The sequence below is a fragment of the Argentina anserina genome, chromosome 6 (assembly GCF_933775445.1).
Source record: "Argentina anserina chromosome 6, drPotAnse1.1, whole genome shotgun sequence".
Taxonomy (NCBI): domain Eukaryota; kingdom Viridiplantae; phylum Streptophyta; class Magnoliopsida; order Rosales; family Rosaceae; genus Argentina; species Argentina anserina.
The window spans coordinates 3,935,207-3,958,420 of NC_065877.1; the positions used below are offsets into that span (position 1 = coordinate 3,935,207).

The 23,214-nt window shown below is 37.1% G+C and overlaps 2 protein-coding genes across 3 annotated transcripts; one reads left to right on the forward strand and one right to left on the reverse strand.

The window, feature by feature from the left end:
* Positions 1-3,558: 3,558 nt before the first annotated feature.
* LOC126798431 (hydrophobic protein RCI2A-like) lies at positions 3,559-4,677 on the reverse strand. Its single transcript, XM_050525394.1, has 3 exons — positions 4,478-4,677; positions 4,216-4,324; positions 3,559-3,879 (listed from the first exon to the last, which is right to left on the reverse strand). The coding sequence occupies exons 1-2, from the start codon at positions 4,565-4,567 to the stop codon at positions 4,241-4,243; spliced, it is 174 nt and encodes a 57-aa protein (XP_050381351.1). The 5' UTR covers positions 4,568-4,677; the 3' UTR covers positions 3,559-3,879; positions 4,216-4,240.
* A 13,473-nt stretch (positions 4,678-18,150) lies between these two features.
* LOC126797639 (transcription factor PIF3-like) lies at positions 18,151-23,056 on the forward strand. 2 transcript variants are annotated; one of them, XM_050524316.1, is made up of 9 exons: positions 18,151-18,171; positions 18,910-19,071; positions 19,226-20,462; positions 20,542-20,643; positions 20,734-20,799; positions 21,134-21,199; positions 21,294-21,791; positions 22,474-22,603; positions 22,711-23,056. In XM_050524316.1, the coding sequence occupies exons 2-9, from the start codon at positions 19,010-19,012 to the stop codon at positions 22,719-22,721; spliced, it is 2,172 nt and encodes a 723-aa protein (XP_050380273.1). In that variant the 5' UTR covers positions 18,151-18,171; positions 18,910-19,009; the 3' UTR covers positions 22,722-23,056. The 2 variants fall into 2 exon arrangements, with proteins under 2 accessions (XP_050380273.1, XP_050380274.1); XM_050524317.1 differs by lacking the exon at positions 18,151-18,171 and having other exon boundaries at positions 18,923-19,071; positions 19,269-20,462.
* The last annotated feature ends 158 nt before the right edge of the window (positions 23,057-23,214 follow it).

Here is a 23,214-nt window from a genome sequence, read left to right on the forward strand (position 1 = left end):
AAAATGCCAATTCACATAGCTTATGTCATTAAAAAAACCTAAAAAGAACGCACTACACGCCCGTCCTCAGATCTCCTCCTCAGTAGTGCAGTCTGTTCTCTGGTGGCCTCCAAATCAGTGCAGGCCTTTGACCTTGCCGACTAATGGTTTTTTCATTGGGTGGAGGTGAGTTTGACGGCCATTGTTTTCTCAAGTTTTCTGGATCTACATTGGTGTGTTGTTACTTTTAGTTGGTTATTTGTTTGTTTTCCTGTCTTAGTAGATGATGAAGGTCGGGATAGCATCCACTGTACATGGGTTATTGTGATGCATATACCGGTTGTCAGCGACCGGGATTTTCTTACAAATAAATTGAGCTTGGATTTTTTTCTAAGTTTCATGGTTTGGGCTAGTATCAAGTTTTATTTTCCTAGTTTAGTTTATTTCAATTTTCTAATAAGAAGTAAGGGTGAGCATAATCTTGGGTTTTGCACTGTGTGTGTCGTGTCTGCTCTAAGACGGCGATGAGTACCTTGTTTTGTCAATTGGTCATTACCTTCTAGTTGTAGGATAAAATCTAGAGTCATCGGATTTTTGGTTCGACATCCACATAATGGGGAAGCTGTTGTATTAGAAACTTATGACTTCGTGTGAACATTATTTTTCCGGTATGTTGCCAAAGTTGTAAAGAAAATGAAGTTGCCTGTGAGACCCGGAATTATTAACGAGCTAAAATTGAGAGCGTATGAGAATTATTTTATGGTCTCGGTAATTATTTTAGTGGATGCTCATAATCCATTCAGGGATTTCTTTATCTATCTCGATTAGCGCTTTCCGTTTTTATTTCTAAAATGGTGCATGTTACAGTTTGGTTATGTTTAAATTCTATTTTCGTACTAACCAAACATGTTATGTCCCGGACCCGGGATCGGTGGCTTTTACCCCACCGGACGCCGATTCCAACGCGTGAGTTAAATGTTAAGGAGTAGAATGTAAATAAATAAAAAACTTGCTTTTAGGCTCTTCTTTATAGACTCGTGGATCAGTTGCCTGCTGAATCGTGGGGACCAAGTCATGCAAATGTACCAATCAAAACATGCCACGTCACCACCCACTAAAAATTCAATCAAATATGTAGAAAATCCTTAAAATAGCTAATAAAAATAAAAGGCGGCCTATTTTTCAAAATCGGGATGTTACAAAATTGTGAGAGATTGTGATGACTTAAGAACGAGGGGTAACACAGACTTCCTCAAGTTTGATCCCTTAAACCTCCGGAGACTTTACTTACACTAGTCGTGCGGGTTCTGATCTTAAGAACGGACTCGAAATATTATGTAGCTTGGTAGCAGACGCTCTTATTACAGTATATTTGATATAAGGTCATGTAGTGGGTCTATAAAACTGGCCATCAAAAGATATTTGGCTTTGGCATGCCGTATTGAGAATCTATGCACTGATTCTCGAGTAAACTATTTGCAGTTTGTTATTAATTTTTATGATTTCGTTTATAAATTTTTTTATACTGGGGATGCCCAAATGTTGTATTTGTTTTCAAAGCTAATCAAGACACCCTACAAAAGTGTGTGTAGGTATTGTGCGCTGGTACGGGAAAGCAGTGGATGGAGTTGGGTGTGTTGTTCAAATTCGGTAAACCGTATTTCAATTCACATGTTAGATTTCCATATTTGGATATATGATTCTAGAACCGTATTTCAGATATATATATATATATATATATTTCCGAGTTTATTAAATTCGATCTCTTTGTTTCATCAAATTCTAAACAGACATGTATATTTATGCGATAAACAGATTTTCACCTCAAAATTAATTTAAAGTTTTATGCTGTGTTTATGTAAAAAAAATTTACACAAAATGCCTTGCATTTTTTTAAAATGTAAATCAAGTTTTAGATTTATGTTTTATAGACTAGTGACATTGGGACGTACTTAAACTTGTGAGGTGCAGTTTGAGGCGTTACATTGCCAATCAGTGGCGAAGCTATAATTTTAGGTTCACTGTAGCACAAATTTTTCTCACAAATGATAATGGATTTTTATTTTTATTTTAAGTCAATGACATAAAAAGAATTTCAAAAATTAACAAATTGAAAAGGCTTCAAGCTTGATTACTTAAGATCTTAAAAAAAAAAGATAGCAATATGATGTTACTCTCAATATTGAAGAGAAAAACAAACAAAAACACGGGGCTAAAAGGACATGAAACGAAAATAAACACAAGAAAGCTGAATAGGTAAAAAATAAAAGAAATAAGACTGCTTGCAGCCCTTGCAAGATTCGAACAGAGAACATAAATATGGGTTACTAACACCAAACCATTAACACCAAACAAGCACCTATGTAATGTTCTAAACAAGAAATATTTTAAAACCTATAGGTGCACAAGAACCAGTAGGCTCTCAAGTGGCTCCGCCTCTGTTGCTAATGTTGCGCTCTTAGTTAGTTGGTGTTTGATGGAATACATCAGTTGTTTAGTTGAGATTTCTATTAAAATTTCAGGATTTTTTTATTGGCTATAATATGGGGTATAGACTATATGTCTCTCCTTGTATTATGTGATTTCATTAATGATTATTACCCCGTTGTGGTTTAATCCTACTTAAAAAAATTTGGATTATACTTCAAGTGACGAATAATTGTACTTATCTTGACTGGGGAAAATTCCGACGCTGCTTCCACTTCCATCTTTCTACTAGTTACTTGATAATTCATGACTTCACCTCCTCTTACCAGTGATGATGAATTTGCCTCTTTAATAAGGTGATTGTGGTCAAGAAATTAGTGTTCATTAGTATTTCATAAGCTCATTTTCCTTGCAGTCTGATATTTTAAATATCTCCAAAGAGTAGTGTACGTCAACATGAAAAATGTGGAAAATAACATCTTGATCATTTTTGGTTTTTCTTTGTTGCTATCACACGAGTAGATGTAGATATTTCATGAATCTTTTTGTTTTTTTTCTTCTGTTCCTCCTTATTTTATGTGGTTTATTTGAGATCATCTCCCCTGGAGCATCAAAATGAGCATTCGTCACCTGCAGACTGTCAATGGGTTTCTCTAACCCAACGTCTCACGGGTTGCCACCGCATGCTGCAACACCGGCGGCGATGAGGCTCCACCCATGTTGAGCCCCGAGGCAGACACATCCATACATGTGAGCGCACCACACACGTGACGTAACCGTCCCTCTCTCCTTTCTACAGCATTTTTAACGGCTAAACCCTAAAAATCTATACTACCAGCTTTTTTGGTGATTTGCCCATACACCCACGTTTGAGGGCATGGGCGCCTTTGTATCTTTCATGTGATCCACGTAATGATCGAGAAGAGTGTGCCTGTCTGTTTGATGTGGCTCGTTGGCCTATTTTGAAGTTTTATAAGCTTAGTCACTTGTTTGTTTTTTCATCATCATATCAATACTGGAGAAATTTCATTGAAAGCTTATTCACTTGTTTAAACAAAATTTCTTTGATTCTTTCGGAGTCTCAGCGATCGAGTTGAATTCAAAGGAAGCTCAGACCATCATGCTTTGTTCGATCAGCAATCCAATATCACATTCAAGCGAACATGAACGTTTTTCATTAAAAAAAAGACTAATGGGATTTTTTTTCTTTAATTGAATTGGAGATAATGATACATCAACTCCTCAACACAACCTTCTTCAACAAATAGACAAATCATGGGGAACACAATGAACTCAATAAGAGAATAAGGAGACGGGGTGAAAGAGGAAAAAAACCACACTACTTGAAATATGAACTGTCTATATATATATTAGCTACACCAAACAAGGACTATGCAATCCAACGGGGGAGGACAAGCTTTGAATGAATAAACCAGAAGACATATGTGCCATTCACATCCTTATCACTACAACCTGTCCAAAACAAAACACAGCACAAGAAAAAGGAGAAAGATTAGTTCTCCGTCTTTGTCAAAAGAAACATCATGTAGACCCAAGATTATATTAATATAACACAGCTTGGTTACCATAATTATCCATACTTTGACAAAGAAAACATCATGTAGACCCAATATTATATTAATATAACACAGCTTGGTTACCATAATTATCCATACTCATAAAGTTTACTTCTTTTTTTCTTAATCAAATAAATCTCTGCATGTTCAGATATAATTAACAGAGAAAAAGAAGAGATTACAGGAAATTAAAGATCATCCTTTGCAGAAGAAGTAGAAGTTGGGATCTTACAGAAATTGAAGCATGATTAGCTACTTCACTTGGTGATGACATAGATGGCATAGATAATCCCAGGGATGTAACCGAAAATGGTCAGCAACAGACAGATCCAGAACTCCACCTGCAAAATAGGTAATCCAGAAATCAATTAAAAAGATTAAACCCGGAAGAACTCGACCAAAAATCGCTGATATAACATGCATATATGGACAGTTGGATTCAGAAACATATATAGAAAAATCAGAGAGATATATAGGAATATGTAAATACTGACATGGCAGCCAAACTTGAGGAAGACCCCAAGAGGAGGCAGGAGGATGGCGATGAGGATATCGATGAAATTCGCTGTTCCTTCGCTCGGCATGTTTGCTTGACTCGAGAGAGAGTACTGATCGAGATGGAATTAAGAAGAAGAGTTGTTGGTATTTGGGTAACTGCTCTGCTCTGGATTTGTGTTCGGTGTCGAAACTGTGAGGTAGATAGGGTTTAAATACTGGGAGTAAAGGAAGTCGCTGTCCGATGATGTGGGACACGTGTAGGCTTCGTACTGGTTGTATAAAAAATACGGTATCGTGTACCTGCTGGCTTTGCTTAACCCTGTAAAGTTTCTCCGGTGATGTAAATCACACTTTCGGAGGTTCCTGCGTATATCTCAGAAAAGTTCTTCCGTGGGTCAACCCCACCACGTGGCGGTGGCTGTCCAATAAGGAGCTTAGCAGGGGTAGTTTGGGTATGATGCTTATTTAATTGAGGGTAATATCAGAACACTGAAATAAATTTTTAATAAATAATTGGCTTGTTTCATAGCCACGTGGTGGGGAAGTCCGCGGCTAGTCCCACCCCGATAAGGAGAAAGAATCATACAGCTAGGTTTCATAAATGAATGAACATGCACCGTGACGTGTCTGTTTGATTCCCCTCTTCTTTCTCCTCTGAACTTTGGTAAGGTCCCCCTCGATGATTCTCAAAGAAGAAGAAAAAAAAAGAGTCCCTCTTTGATCGATACAACGGCTAATGAAAAACTCGAAATGTTTATTCAAAATCGTCGGGTGGAGACTACACTATCTGTCTCTCTCACGTAAAACATTTGTTGTCCACAAACCTAAGCGTTTGAATTCAAAATCTGTGTCATATATGTAGCTAGAATTTGAAAACTTAAATCAAACTTTGGTGTAAATGAATGAACTCAATGAGACAATGACAGCTTAACAAGTCGCCTTTTTTTTTTAATCAATTTCAACAACTAATATGATATAATGAGCTTCTTGTGAGTTTCACATACAAGGAGAGTAGTGTTAGACCGAATAAACTTGATTAAGTCACTTTTGCAATCTCATAGTAACGGCGCTTCAACTTATACATGAATTTTGGATCATGAGAAAGAAAGAACGTTGTAGAAGATATTATACTTATATTCACGTACTCTCATAAGTTCGCTCTAAGAAGTCTTAATGGCAATTTACCAATGTTAACGATCGAGTTAGAAGTACCCTATCATTCTATTATAAATGTGAATCCATTACCAAATTAATGCATGTCCGAAGTATGGAATGAGCAACAAATTTAGTTTCATGAAATACAAGCCTAAAAGTAATATAATGAAGACTAGCAGTTTAGTTTTTGATGTCTCACACTAGTTTGATCTGATTTACAAAGTGGTGCAAAGCGGCAGAGATTTTTTTTTTGAATCAATTGAATTTAAATATGAGTACTGTAATTAATTACAAATGATTTAACTAAGAAAATGTATGATTGCCCCAATACTACAGCAGTTCATCAAATATGCATGATGGTAATGGCACATTGTAGCTAGCTAGCTAGCACAAAAGTGTTGGTCTTTCGGAACACTTTGTAATTTGCACATGACTCCAGTGGGATTAGGAAATAAACAAAAGAACATCTTAACTCTTTCGAATCAACCAGGCTAGCTGTAAGAGATAATCAGCGGTTCGTAGGTTGCCGCACTTGGGCTGGAACAACGGCGGTGATGGACCCAACTGAGATTTTCCCAGATTCGCGGAGTCGCCGACCACACATGTGACGTAACCGTCCTTCTCAAATCTTTACCACATTCCACGTGTGAGCGAGGTTTGGTTGCTTTGTTTTTTGGTCAGATAATCGCAAGGTATGCTACTTCTTGACTTTCGAACGCCTCACGTTTGTTGGTATATAACTATAGCCGTATAATAATTAACTAGCTATGACGAAAGATATCAATTCGGATCAAATATCGTTGTTGACGAATTTGAACATGTACATAGTGTTGAGATATGAAGAAGACAAGGATTGTATACCAACAAACTTGAGGTGTTCGAAAGTATAGAGAATTAGTTACCCATTTGTTACATGTAGCTGATGCAGGTATGTCGATCGATCACTGTGGAAATCTTGGTGCATAAATTTGAAGGTGAGTCACGGTGGTTGCAGGTGGCTTGCAATGGTATTGCCGTGTTGAACATTTTAATTGAACCAACGATCACCAATGAGTTGCAAAGGAGAAAGAGTCTAGAAGGACCAATAGAGAAGAAATGAGGAATGGTAAACGACGGGAAATGACAAAACAAAGTGAAAAACACTCTTTATAATTGAGGTGTAATGAACATAAGAAGGGTTAGTGAGTACGCAAGGGTTTAAGAGGAAAAATTATTATATGTGCATGGTACATTCGCACATAGTCTACATTGCGTAATATTTTAATATTATTGGTATGTTTTTACTGTATTTATTTCTGATTAGTTACTTATATTTAAATAATATTTTGTCATTTCACTGTATCCATATTTACCACACCATGTAGTAATATAATTGGTTGTGTACATCACATGGAAGTGTCACGTGGTGTTCTGGGTACACATAGTAGCGGAGCTAGAAGTTACAATTGAGAGGGGCCAATCTGAAGCTAAAGCTTAGAGTGGGGTGCCAATATATATGATTATCATAGGTTTGAGTGTTATTAAGCTAAATTTTAAAGAACAAAACTACAAGGATCTAACATATAGGGGGTGCCATGGCACCTATTGGCACTCTCCTAGCTCCACCCCTGGGAATACAGAATAATTAGTGGTTTAAGAGGTTTATACTTTATACGGGATTTAGGCTTCAAATATATGCTCAGTGTTATAGAAGAGGGTGTTTTACGAACCCTACATATTGAGGGTTTATGCAAAACAAGGTGCAGGGTGCTCAATCTGAAGAACTCACTGGTCGCAGGCACGGATCCTCTACTAACAAGGAAGGTACTTCGATCCCTTAGCTTGCCTAATTAAAATGCTATACATTTGTATTGGTCATTGTCCAATTCTCTGATAGTGGATTACTGAATTTATTGGTCGGACTAATTTCTTCTTCGATCTTCTATACTGTGACTTCAAATTGCTGATGGGGAATGACTGACCCTCTACAATCTAGATTAATATAATGGATACATATATATACTCTATATACATAATAGGGTAGACAATTTTGTTATGGTTGTTTGCAATTTTCCCTTACAAACTGGATTATATTATTGCTTCTCCTCCTGTTGTTGAATATCTGTTGCTTATGTAGACCAAATAATTGTGTAAGTGCAGGACTAATCGAAACTGATCGAGGGGGCTATTGAATTAATGCTGCACTGCACAGGTGTGATAAGTTTGAAAACTTAGGTGCACGTCTTGCAGTCATTAGAGGGCAGCACGAATGAATTTCACTACAATATGATGCAATTGCCGATCTATATATGTTCCGTTACACAGTGACACCGTATAATGTATATACCCTGTGTGATCAAGCTCTCATCTACCATTAATTGCTGATGTGATCAAGTTGCATTGCTGCCGTATAATGCTTGTATTTTATATCATATGTACGTGAACTACTATATCATTCTCTTATTTACATCTGAATCCATAAGTAGGTGAACTTCTTGCCACAGTAGAAAGTGATGAACGATAAATTTGCACGGGAAGAGATATGGTTTGAAGCAAATGCAGCATTCCATTAAGTTATTGGCGATGAGGAATGGTAAACGACGGGTGAAGCTAACAATTTTGCAGGGCTAGCAATTGATGCCACTCAAACCTGGTTACTCAGTAAGAGTGATTTAGTTGCAATTATGTTGCAAGAACAATTGTGATTATTCAAATGGGCAGGTACGTGTCACAGAATGTTTTTCATTAGTAGCTGGCTAGCATTTTGTAGTAGCTTTTAAACTTAATTAGCTGGTGTAAGCAAGAGAAGTAAAAATATGAATTTTGAAATAAACAGATGACAGCAACGCAGCATGCATGGGTGCTTTCACTGCTTTAGTATTAACTTTCATTGTAAATGCAAATTTGTTAGATATGGAAAGTTTTGACAAGTTGAAATGCAGATCAGATTATTGTGTACTTGCAAGGGGCTAGGTTTAAAGTCCTAGTCACCCTTGAGCTATTGAATTGCAGCACTGCACAGGTGTGTATCAGAAATTCTAAGGAAGTCTTGCATTACTTGCTCTTCATTGGAGGACAACTAGATTTTCATTTGCCTTTTCGCTATACATTTTGTTGATTTCCAATCATTCTGTGTATATGTAGATCACTTAAGCATGCTCAGGAGTTAACTCAGTTAAGAGGTCTATAACAACAGTTATTAGCTTTTAAAGTTCTCGATAGTTTAGTGCTACAGCATCATACAATCATTGTGTACCACTGCTGCATATTGGTGCATCATGTCTTCAATTGTCTACTTCTGCTGCATACTGGTGCATCATGTTTTCCAAATATTTTAGAGAATCCGAGATGCAACTTTTATGGTAAAACATGTTCTCTATCTATTACTCAAGTTCTTGAGTACATTTTCCCCCGTTCATCGATCAGTATATGAGGCAACTGGATTCGAAATCAAAGATTTTGAAAAAATGTTCTAAAAAAATTATTCTACTCATCAATTAGAATAGAAGTATGTATGTCTTCTACTAGTAGTAGTGCAGGTATATTTCAGAGAGTGTGTAGGGAGAACTTGAACACAGTTACCTAGGTGCTTGTGGCTATGCAAATATGTAACTAGTTGAGTATATGGAATACATCCTTACAAATCTATGTTACAGAATTGCCTCGTCTTTAAGCCAATCCCATTGATCTGCCAATCTACCTCTGGTAAAAACCATGGTCTGAAATTGAAGACAAGATGCACTAGTAATATCAGGTACGTACAAATAATGTCTGATATTAAACTTGTTAATACATACAGTTCTAAAAGTTTTACTGAGAACTCTGAAAACTGTAGTAGCTCATTTCAATTGTCACAAGCGTATGTATATGTTTTCATGTGCTGTTGTAATCTGTTCAGTCATGAACTATACTTAGTTCTTGTACAAAAGAAAAGTTGCATATATGATGCCCTTTTATTTATCATCATAGAAAGATCTGTGGATCTATTATATTACATCTGGTATTCTAACATATCTGTGACCCGATTTCATGACTTGTACCTCTCGATTTAGGCATAATCTCAGATCATTTTATATAGTGATTAAGTACACGCATAATCTTTTCACCTGAAAGACACTTCTATATCATCTTCAAAGTATACTTTCATCATATATACAAACATGTTATCTCATATCTCGATTGTGTTTCCTGACTCTAAGTTAGCTACCCTACGTTCTTCACTTCTATTGATATTGTACTCTGACCTCCTATGACCACTCCAAATCAATGGCTCATTATATATGCATCTTATTTTTATCCTGAACTTTGGCCAACAAACTTAGGTGGAGAAGCAGCATGGAAAAGCGAATGCATCATAATTGCATGATCGTCATGGGGACCCTTCACAAACTGATTAACCGTTGCTCACATCAGTATCGAATGCACCAAGTTAGCCCTATCTATCTGCCCTCTATTTCAACTTACAGTGTTTTGAACAATTTTCCTATTCATCATTGAAAAGCTGGATACTCAAAGCCAGCACACATAGATATGCGAAAGGTACTTGGCTTCGCCAAAATGCAGCTAACAAAAACCAGCTAATGCCTGCTATATGGACAAGTTCTTCTTTCTTGATGCATGACTCCCAGTTCCAGCTAGTTTCTGCAAAACATGTTATGCAAGCCAAATATTCTGATATCGATCAGATGATGACTATTAGTCTGATTGCTCTGATAGATGGTAAGCCCAACTGCCAGACTATTCATAGATGTCAATGACAATGTAGCATTGGATTTATCACTATTATATAATAATTTGTGGGAATTAGCTTTCTAGGTGAATGCACTCTTTTAACATTAGAATAATTACTGCAGAAATTTGATAGCAGAGTTTAGCTAGCTAGCTGAACTTAAAAAGCCCTCTGTTAAAATTGTAACAAGATGCCTTCTTATTCAGACAAGTTTTGTCATCGGAAGAACTTGAATTTCCATTCAGTCATCAAGTAGCAGACAACCACATTTAGGAATAGAAATGCAATGATATGACATATGAGTCATATGACCATGAATGTCACATATATGGCATTACAATCTCTTTCTTTACTACTATGACTTCAAGTACATTTCAGAGGGTTTCTGTTGTTGGGCTAATTACTTGGACCTGCTAAGTATATGCACAGTTTGAAAATTTCCATCCATCCAAATACTTTGCTATTTTCTTTGATGACTGCTTTGAATTCTTCATACAGCTGTGACTGAGAATTCCATTTTGTCTTTCAATTATTTTCCTACTTTTTGAAATGTCCTATCGGTGCCAGAGTGCAGAATAGCAATGGTCTGAGTTGAAGACAAAATGCAAAAATAGATAGGAGCTACCTAGGTACAATTATATTGCTGATACTATAGTACTACCTGAATATATTGGGAACTTTGTAGATGAATTACAGATTGTGGAAGTCCGATTAACCTTTTTAGACCTGTGAACTCTTAACCATGCTTAAGTAATCTATTCAATAATGAAGGAACTATGGTATGAAAGCAAGTTGCATAGGCAGATTTGAGTAGTTGATTTTTAGCTTTGATGCTGGGTAGGAGGATCTGGTGTTACATCATGTGATCAAGTTGCCTTGCTGCAACACTATTCTAGTATATCTGAAACCCTATCTCATCATATCTACTACTCTTATCTTCTTATCTTTGCTTTTGAATTGATATGTAATCTCATGCTCTGTCAAAAACCAATCAAGAATATATTGTATTAGACTATAAGTGTTTTCACCCTAATTGATTTACTTCTTTGCGTATTTTATTTAATGGAATTTTACTCGGACATTGGCAGAAGAACAGCATGGGCTATAATGTTTAGTAAAATAGAGTTGTATGAGATTGAGGGTCATTGACAGACCTGAAAAAGTGATTGCTCTCATCAGATTATCATTCAAGAAAACCAAACATTCAGCTGCCTCCTATCTAACTGCCTCTACTAACTCTCACATATGCTTGTTCCTCACTTAAAGTGTTGTAACATATTTCCCAATGTTCATATACACAAATGCACACATATTCACATATGCACACCTGAAAACCAGAACCATGATTATATACACAAATATAGAAAAGACGGCTAATTTGGCTAAACCATAGTGATAGTGACTAATCACCAAATGAGCACATGTTATGGGAACCCTTTTTTAAGAATATCAGAACCAAGTGCCTTGGATATTGGTGGCACCCAAGAAAAGCAAGAAGAAAATGCTAGCAGATCAAACAGGCTGGTCTTTGTTTGGAGCACCCTGGCAGTCTGGCACCGCCTCTCTGAATTCAATTCATACATAAAAAATATACAGCAATCATATTGATATTCATGGTGTCCTAAATATATGTACATGTGTGTGTGCAGATTAGATGAGTCTGGTGATCATGTGCAGAATGGCAGAGGAAGCAGAGACAATTGGGGCAGCAGAGAACTGGTAATGCCGATGAATCATGAACCACATTTTAGGTCCATTTCTATTAAAAATCTCATTTATAACTGTCTACCGCAGCCAACAGTGTACGAATCCCTTTGAATTATTTGAACCTCTTTCATCCCATGAATGGCCATCCACTTATTTATTCACTCAGGTATATGTTTATATTATCCTCCCAATTTTTCCCACATCTTTGCCTACCACGCTGTATTTTGTTTACAGTATCTGTGTACGTCACTCCTCTTGTTCTTCATTAGTTTAATCCCTTTGATGATCTTCGTACCATTTCCAAGTACATGTTTTGCTTAACAATAATAAGTTCCATACGGTGGTTTAAGGTTGTTGCATGCTCAGCCCTAAGTGCACTTAACATTTAATCCGGAACGAGATGGAGTCATTAGAGCTAGCCAACAAAGAATAATCAATGTCGGCAAGCCATGTTGTTTGCAAGTTCAAAGTACGTACATCCGAATTCTGATCCACACATTCGATATGCATAGTCTACATTAATAAGTCATTAAGGGAAAATTAAGGGTATTTCAGCTGTCATACATCATAATCATACTACAGCATTTAGTATTGGAAACTACTGAGCTTAAAGATTCAGCATGTTCGTTGGTAATTAATAGCGACTAAACGCAGCTCCAAATTAAGAACCAGATCGACAGTCGGTACGTACAGTTTAGGTACGAGCGGAGATATATATCTGCTCTAAATATTAAGAACTAGAAGTTTCACTGTGTTTGATGTTGTTGCATACTCAGTTTAAGTACTCTTAAATATTAATCTGGTAAAAAATTACAGGCGTCATTGCTACTGAAGAATAAAAACGTCGGCAGGTGTGGTAGTTCACACCAATCAGGGGCGGATCTAGCCTATGTTGTGGATGACTCGAGCATCCCCAGCTCAGAGAAAAAAATTAGGATTTAAATATTTTGTTTCAGGGATTCTCCTAAGCCAAGAACCCCAAATAACCAACGCTACACGCATTTTAGGTCCTTTTTGTAACCAATAATAATAACCAACGTTATACATTTGTTTCCTTTATATTTTTAGAGAGTGTAACATGGTTACTAATGTCTTGGCCAAAAAGAATATTTCTCATGAGTTGGAGCTGATTGAGTTTGTTGATCCCCCTGCACATGTTGCGCAAGCTTTCTTAGACAATATGACCAGTGTTGCTAGATGTAGACGCACATGAGCCTGCTTTAATATTTAGTCTGTATTTTTTTGTTTCTGGGCCTTTTAGGTCCCCTTTGTAACAAAAAAAAACCAACGCTACACATTTATTTCCCTTCCAAACTTTACTATTCTTCCTCAATAACGTTTTCTCCACCAAGTATCTCTTCTTCTAGAATGTTAGTTAGGTTAATTACTAACTAGTATGTTGCTTATTTATTCAAATGTGTATTTGTGTTAGATTTTGACTATGTACGCTGTTTTGTCTGATATATATGAGTATTTTTTTTCAATGGTTATAGGTGTCTATTAGACTAAAATGACAAATTTGAGTCCAACCCAAAACTTTCGAGAAAAAAAAATGGTTTCAATGAAATGTCTCGTCTACAAGTCCAAATTCAAATTACATTCATTTCTTATATTTCTTAAGCTTTATTGATCAACCGCGATCTTTAATTCAGTTTCTATTAGTCATTTCTTAACATTTCGAACCGCTAATTATAAAATGCTCTTGTAAATGATTTTGGATTACGATGTGTTACATGAATATTTATTTAGCCAATTTATGTTATTTGTATATATGCATTAGAAGAGTAAGTTTTATTACATTAACTGATTATATAGATCAATTTTGATTTCAATTAGTAAAATTCTTTTAAACCGTCAAGATTTTTTACTGCTCTTTTATAATTAAATTTAAGCATTTTTAATGATCCAATCTTGAATCGCCGGCTGACACCAATGAGAGCGAATTGGAGTTATCTAGTGAGCAAAAGCAAACCTGAGGTCCATATTTGTTCTTGCTGGGTTCGATCATTATCATGCATCTCAATCATTCTCATAATTTTCTGGGTGGCGGGGTTGTCACTTTGCTTGGTGCTCAAGCCGGGGACATACTGTGCATCCTCATAAACAGCACACGTGGCAAAGAACCAGAGGCCATTTCGTCCAAAATCCATGGACCATATATGTTGCTGGAAACCAAAACAGAGTCACGTGATGTTCATACCGGCACTTGAATGCCACCACCTCCAAATCAATTTCTGCAAAACCAGCGACCCTTCTCCCCCACTGGTACATGCACCAAGCAAACCCAGTTGACGGGGAAAGAAACTTCAATTCAAAGATGCTCCGCCGGGGACCCCCAACTGTTGATGGCGCCAAATCGGGTATTGGGTGCTCGATTGTCCGCGTGTACCTTGCACTGTAAGCCTCCACGTGGAAATTAGCCATGCTTTGATCGATGCTTAATTAGTCCCGTCGATATTTATATGGTTCTGTATTGGTGGAATGGTGGTCCAGAACATAGAAATGAAGATATGGAATCGTTTCACTAAAAATTGCCAACTCTGGTTTGGGATTGCTTCTCATATTCTAATTGATTATGCGATATAGTAGAGCAACGTTTTAATCTTCTGTAGATGACAGGAAAACCATGATTAGAGATTACAGCCTAGAGAGGGCAAACTGTCCTCTACACACACGACAGACGACACATTCAATCAACTGGCCCCTTCTTCTGATTATCATAATCTGGATGAGCTTAATTAGGTGAGTTACCTGCTCTAATTTTGGTGAAAGCAATGGAGATAAGAGCTGAGATTTGATAGGATCAATAATGCAAAGTGAAAGTTTTAAGGCTCTTTGCAAGAGGATTGAAGCTGGGGAAGAGGTACCGGTAAATCAATGGAATTGCGAGAGCGAAACTGCATGCATGCTCACTTCTCGAATGCAATGCCAACCCTAGCTGTGGATTAGATAAAGACCTTTAACCAACATTGAAAGTATTGTATAGCTCATATCATATATTATATAATAATAGAAAGCCAATCAAGATTAATTAAGAAGAACTAGAAAACCTTTTAGAGCAACCTTTTAGCTCCATTGCATATTTGCATTCCTAAGTTACGTTCAAGATGATGAGCTATTATCACTATAGAGCAAGTTCATTATAGTAGAGGAGTTGGCTATTAACCTAGTTAACTCATAATCTACCGAAAATCATATCAAGCTTTAAAATATCTTTTACTTTATTAAGTAGTGGATCCTACATATAACCAAGAGTATAAAGTTCGTGATCTTGGTGTCTCCTAATTGCTTGCTTTATTCACAGTGATCACACACAGTCACACATCGACTCATAGAAGAAATTAAAAGGGCCTATCATGTCATTTGATATGAAAATCCTTGCATGCTTCAATGAGTATATTGGAGTATTGGACGGGCAGTTGTGACATTTTGGTTGCCTTAATCAAGCAGAGCACAAAGACTCCATCATCCAATGTGTGGTATTCTCAGATTCTACTTATCTTCGAATACGTACAATTGTGTATTGGGGTCATTCTTTTGGCGGATAGCTTGGAACTCATCTTTCAAAATAGCTAATAGTTTTCTATTTTTAATTTTTAATAGGTTATACATCATCCAAAAACAATTATTCTTACGATGAAATATAGATGCTTTTAACGCTCTTACCTTTGTCTGTACTTTAGAGACTTAAATCACGAAATAGTTCATATTTCCATTTAGCATACAATGATCTCTTATTTCCGACATATAATCCATCTTACTTAATTACTCATAAAAATGACTTAGAATTCGCAAAAATCACCAACTTTTGTGTATGTGAAAAAGACGTCTCTCCAATCATGAAGGGAAGTAGATTTATAAAAACCCATGATGAGCAGGTCAATCAATTGTTAATGCTTTAATCCATAATTCTCAAACCATGATTGTAAGTTTCAACTTGAAAAAGAGAAACACCGTGCCAAATATATATCATAAAGTCGATCATTCATGTATACATGATAATGATGTCGATGTTGTTGTTTTCCTTTTCCATTATGAACTCCAAACATAAAGTCCACAACTACAGGACCCAAATCTACCTATAATGTTATAAGATAACATAACAAATCCTAGAGGATAATATGCTCTATTCCAGTACAGAGAATAGGGACATCAAATGACCCACCCATTCTTGCTAGAACAAAACCATCTTACATAAGCAAGTTCTACACTCACGTTTGTTACCCCGGACTGTCTAAATCTTGACTAAGTCTATGCTTACTCCCGGACTGTACTAACTCGGATTAGGATACAGTAATTCCCGACCCATATTTGGTACAGTCTCGTACTAACGGCCCCAAGAACTAAATGTAGCTAATGTCAAACATTGTCAAGTTCTTTAGCATCCCAATCTCCTCCAGCAAGCACGACATGAACCATTGTTCATCATAATAACCTCATTCAAGTTCGACATGTTGGTCAAGCTCACCAGAATACAACCATGGAACTTGTTGTTGCCCAGAACAATAACAAAAACCGGGCAAGTTCCCGAAATTTTCTGGCAGATCGAAACGGAAGTGATTGTGGTTGATGAAAATAGCATCCAAGTCCTTGTCAAACAGCTCCTTGGGCACAGTCCCCTCGAACTCATTAAACCTCATATCTAAGAACTTGAGCTTCAGGAGGTGAAGCACAACACCACCATGGCGAGAATGTGGAACTATGGCGAGATCTGTGAGCAGCCCAAGCTCCTTTGGCAAGTACCCAACAATATTGCCATGGTTGAGGTCAATGCTGATGACGGTTCAGATTGAGCTGTTGTTGAGAGCAGGAGCACAAAACACCCGACGTAGCTGCACACTTCAAATTTTTGTGAGCAACCCAAGCTCCTCTAGTCGCCAGTGTTAGAAAGTCCGCCCGAATTCATCACCTCTTCATAATCTCGAAAATTGGAGACGCACGGATTAGCTAATCTCATTAAAGCTAATCCCGTGTTTTTCCAAATAAGGGTTTCAAACTAACTTTTTTCACTCTATAGTCCAACCACAGCTAATCCGAAGTAACAAACGTGCCCAACAGTCCAACACCACCCATCCTTTCTTATCTGGGCAATTGCCCTACAGATACTGTGTGTGCTTCACGCTCTCAAGTCTCAAGGCTTAAGTTGCCCTCACTTCCAATAATCAAGCAAATTATTATTCTAAAGTAAATGGATTTTGGTAAAAGCATTGATGAGAAGATTGACCAAGGTTGAAGCCAAAAAGAGATTGACCATGGTTAAAATCCACACAAATGGCTTCAACTGAACTTGGGTAAGTGAAAGTGTGGAACGCGAATCTGAAAACCAATAAGAGAATGCAGACACGTGTATAAATAAAGTGTGATTTATTGAATATCAAGCGCGGGGTTACAATCTTTGTGAACTCCTCTGATTCTATCTCTGTATATGGCTTGGCTCAAGGGTGACGTGCACTTGATCTTGAGAATTTGAGTTTGATTTAGATTTGGATTTGATGAAGAGCGAGCGATTTAGTGGCTTGATGATTCTTCGTGGACTTGAGTTTGATTTGGATTTGGATTTGATGAAGAACGAGCGATTTGGTGGCTTGACGATTCTTCGTGAACTTGAGAGACTTCGGGATTTGTCGAGAGTGATCTTGCTCAAGTGATTTTTCCTATTCTTCTTCTCCCCTCTCTTTATGTTGAAGGGGTATTTATAGTGTTAAGATTTTTATTTTGTATAATATTTTAATGACATTAAAATAATAAATTCTTTAATTGTATAAATAAATCAATATATATTTTTTGATTAATTTAAAATTAATTATTCTCATAACTAAATTAAATAAAAAATAGTTGATTTAATTATAACCGTTAAGGAATTTATTAATTTAATCAAATGTCCGATTACCATTTCGAATCGTCAATGACATTCAATTTCTGATTTACGTCGGAATCATGTAGCTTCAATTACGATCATCTATTTATGTGCCGACACGAGTTTTATTCGGATCCGTACTAACTTTATTGACTTTTGGCCACGTATGTAATTTTATGGGGCTCTTGGTCGATTTAATTTTTTAACGAAGATAATTTACTGCATCTCTGACTAGCCTTTCGCCGTCTTCTGCGTCCACTTGAGTAATCCTTCTCTCTCTGTCTTTCTCTCTTTCAGATGAATTGGGTTCTCTTTGTTCGAGTTTACTTGCTGTAATGAGCTTCGTGATGATTTACCATGTGGATTAACAAAACTTGACTAGTTCGAGGAGCTGTGATTATCTCAAACGTTTGTTTCTTCGTTTGTACATTTTTCTGTTGCTTTATGTTGGATTAGTTCGAGATTTCTAACTGGGTTATGGGTAGCGAGGATTTCTGGGCTGTTCTTTATGTTCAATACTAATGTGAATGAATTTCCCATTATTTTTTAGCCGAAAAATTGGAGCTTTGTTTTAAGATTTTGGTGATTAATTTAAGGAAGCATAATCTGTTTTCTGGGTTTTCTGTTTAATGATTAAGAAAAGTGTAAAGAACTAATTTTTAACTCAGATAGAGCTTAATTTAGGGGAATTCTGGGATCTTTGGAGCCATTAAAGAATTACTTTGACTGCTTACTTTTTATAGATTTTAAAACAAGTTTGAGTTTTTATAGTTTATCTTACTGATAAAGACTGTAGTATTAAAAGAAAAGGTTTTATTCTGTTGTAATTTATATATACTGTTGTAGGAATATGATTTCTTTTCTCCCACTATAAGTTGTGTACTGGGATTGTCTTATAGTGGGGTTTCGGTTGGGGCTTTTACGTCTTCCAACAATTTTTGCTACTTCTATTTATATATACATAAACATCTGACTTTTTCCTCCTGGTCCTTTGAACCCAGCACTCAAATTTAAGGCACTGGGTGGAAGCTTGCAATAATGTCCATGTTCTTGAAGCTTTTGGAGCATTTCTAATAACACACAAGAGTCCAGTATTACACCATGCCTTTATCCGAGCAATATCGATTGCACAGAGGAAGGAGTGATTCGAATCAAGATTTTGAGTAAGTTCACTTTTTTTTTTTTAGTGTTTACGATCTCTGCATCTTTACCTATTGTGATTCATGGCACTGGCCCGTGGAGTCATTGTATTGTGTTCTGTTTTACCATTTCATATATGTTTTTCTCTTCATGTCTATCCTGTCGGATTTTATGCAGACCTGTGAATGATTTGTTTGAACTGGTATGGGATAATGGGCAGATTATGATGCAAGCTCAGTCCAATAGAGCTAGAAGGAGTCCAACTTTGAACAGCTTACCATCTCACACCCCCAAGAATCGAGATAGAGATTTAGGAAATGGAAGCAATGGGAAGGTGGGGAAATTTGGGGCAGTGGATTCCATGATGGATGAAATTCCATTGTCGGTGCCATCTGTTGATATGGGTTTAAGTGACGATGACGACATGTTGCCTTGGTTGAACTATGCCCTTGATCAACCTTTACATCATGAATATAGCCATGATTATATGCCTGAAATATCTGGTGTCACTGCAAATGAGATTTCCACCAATGGGAATCTCGCGTCAATTGACAAAAGGAGTAGCTCTAGTCATATGTATAGGGAGTCCAACACCAATTCCAGTCATGGAGGTGCTCATTTGGAACAAAGGAATGCGTCAAAGCTTTCTTCAATAAGTGCAGCTGAAGTTAGCAGACCTAGACCTGGTACTACTCATGTATACCAGATGTCATCACAGCAACCCCAAGCATCAATTCCATCTCGTAGATCGATAGGTTCGGATATGGTTGGTGGTAGCACAAGTAGTGCTGCGCATCCTGCTGTTTGCAAGAATTCAATTCAGGCTTCATCTGCAGGTGGTTTTCCTGGCATACCAGCGCTGAATAATCCACCAACTCCTAGTAATAATCATCCAACCATAGTGAACTTTTCTCATTTCTCAAGACCAGCTACGCTTGCAAAACCTAATATTCACACTACTGGTGCAATGTCTAGCTCAAGTTTAGCGAGGGTGGAGAAGAATAAAAATAAGGAGAAGATTTCAGCTGCAACTAGTAGCAATCCTCCTGAGTCAATACTAATTGAATCAAGCTGTGGTTTAATGAAGGAGTCAACTTCACAGTGCCAAGATGTTATGGCACCCTCCAGTGTTGCTATGAAACCAACCACATCTAAGCCTCTTGAGGAACCATGTAATGCTAAACAGTCTGAACATGCATATCAAGAGGGTACCTCTAAGATTGCCGACACAAACTCCAATCATGTTCCTTGTGAAAGTGCAATTAGGGCTCTTCCAGATGTTGAAAAAACTACGGAGCCAGTGGTTGATTCTTCTGTTTGCTCAGGCAATAGTGTGGAGAGAGCTTCAGATAAGCCAACTCGTGCGTCGAAGAGAAAATCTCGTGATACCGATGACTATGAATGCCATAGTGAAGTAAGTGTTAATGTTGTAAATATTGTTCAAGTTCTTTTTCCTCTTACCTTCCTTTACTAACTATGAAAAACTCCTGCAGGATGTAGAGGAGGAATCTGTGGGCTTGAAGAAGGTACCTCATGGTCGAGGTACGGGTTCCAAGAGAAGCAGAGCAGCAGAAGTGCATAACTTATCAGAAAGGGTGAGGAAAGCTATCTATATAAAGTAGTCACAACAATGCGTGGTTGGTAAGATGTGTAGCTTATGGTTACTGATTGTTGAATTTGAACAGAGGCGAAGGGATAGAATCAATGAGAAGATGCGTGCACTTCAAGAACTCATACCTAATTGCAACAAGGTTGATTTTATTTTATGTTCTATAGTCTTACCAAGTCTTCCTGGACATTTATAATTTGATTGACTTCTAAGTTCTAAGTTGGGTGTTAAACCAGTGATCTGTTTTTAGTCACTATTGGAACTGAAATCAACTTTTAAGTAGTATAAGTTAGAATCTGAAACTTCTGTTCCACAATCTTTTTGAACTTCGCTATTGTGTTAATTGGTAAGATTTACTGAACATTTATGATGTTTTATCAACTTATATTTTATATCCAGAGTACATATTATATAACTTCCTAATTGTCATGGAAGTTTAAATATAAGTTAATGTCTTCTGTAACTTCATTATGCAGGTGGACAAAGCTTCAATGCTTGATGAGGCCATTGAGTATTTGAAGACACTTCAACTCCAAGTACAGGTGACCATTGAGAATTCTCAGTCCCTCTAAATGTTTATTATTTTCCTTCTAAGGTGTTATTAATTCAAGATTATTTTACTCAATCACTGTGCAGATTATGTCGATGGGAGCTGGTCTGTTTATGCCACAAATGATGTTACCACCAGGAATGCAACACATGCATGCACCCCAAATGGCTCATTTCTCGCACATGGGTGTTGGAATGGGAATGGGGCTGGGCATGGGTTTTGGCATGGGTATGCCTGACATGACTGGTGGATCTTCCGGTTACCCTATGCAAGGTGCCCAGTTTTCTAGTCCACCAATGCCAGGACATACTGCATTTAATGGGATGATAGGATCTAACCTGCAGATGTTTGGACTTCCTTGTCAAGGTGTTTCCATGCCAATGCAACACACACCCTTAGTTCCCTTGTCAGGAGGGCCCTTTATGAAGTCACCTGTAGGACCTAATGCTTGTGGTGCAGGAGGTCCTGTTGAGAATATTGAATCAGCTCCAGCTTCTAGTTCAAAGGATTCAGTGCAGAACATGAACTCTCAAGTGATGCAAAATACCAACACTAATTGCTCCATGAATCAGACTTCTAATCAGGTTGGTGCATTTACCATCTGGTGATTGTGTGTGATGGATTTTGGTTGTTTATTTAATGCTGCATGTCTATGAATCCATTTGGGATTCGTTATTAAATTTAAATTTAAAGCATCTAAGTATCTAGAACTATAGCAACTATTCCTGGGTGTGGACATCCCTCAGTCACTATAAAAAGCTAATGATGCAAAATGGTTGGGACATATGAGCATACATGGTTGCTAATGGATATCTATTGGTCTATGAAGGAATTTGGATATCGACCAGCAATCATTTTGCATTTGATGTTTCTTTCTACACGCAAGGCTTGCAGTGTCCTTGGAGAAGTCATTAAATGTGTCAAACAAATGTAGGATTTACACCGTCATACATTGATTTATGAGAATAGGAATATATATTTTGCATGAGTGATCTATACATTATGTTCTATATTCTATACGGTGGAGATGTGAAAATGTGACCGAAAAGTGAGTGAAATAATGAAGTTCACTCTGTAACTTCAAAGTGAACCTTCACTCTGGATAGAGACTAATACACACACACACACTAGTACACTTTATGATTCTACCACCCATCCAAAATTTCAGCGCTTTAACGTTTGAATGCTCTATAGTCTGTTTACTTGTTCTGCTTTTCCTATTTCTGTTGTGTACATCCTACCTTAAGCCCTCTTTTGTGTTGCCAGTGCCAGGCAGCAAATGAGGGATTTGGACAGTCTGCTTTGGTGCAAAATAATGTTCAAGCATTGGATGTTAGTACCAGCAGAGCTAACGGATCTACTAACGGGAAAGACAACGTGCTGAGTAGACCAGCTAGTAAGTTGATATTGCATTCTCTATACGTTAATTCTTATGTTTGCAGTGCACAAACAGTACTAATTTGTTTGAAGAAAGTATTTATGTATTCCAACTTAAATATGCAGGTTATGAGTAACAGACAATTCTTCTGGGAGGACAGAATTCCTTATTGCGACAATTCGGGAGTGGATCTTGCTCACATGAAAAAGGTACCTCCGAGTCAATGAGGTTGAAACCTTTACCATAACCCTCTGAATTCTAATATCAGGAGTACAATCACATATTGCACAGATTTTGGTACCTTAGGAAGACTTGAATTCCTTCTGGCATTTGTACATTCACGTTGTAACTGGTGAGATAATGCAATGTCTAAGAGTTGAGTATACCGCAAATATGTATCAGATCTATGTTCTAGCCATATTTATAACAATTCTTTGAATTAGTGAAATGATTTGTAGTGCCGTAACGGTATATTGTACCATAGTGTCTTTTTTTTTCTTTCTATATTTCTATTTGATAATACATATAGTACCATAGTTTTCTAATAATATTGGGTATTTGATGGATCTAAAAGCGTCTCTATATTGTTGTGCTATCAGTGTGCTGCATAGGGTAGATTGTTGAAAGTC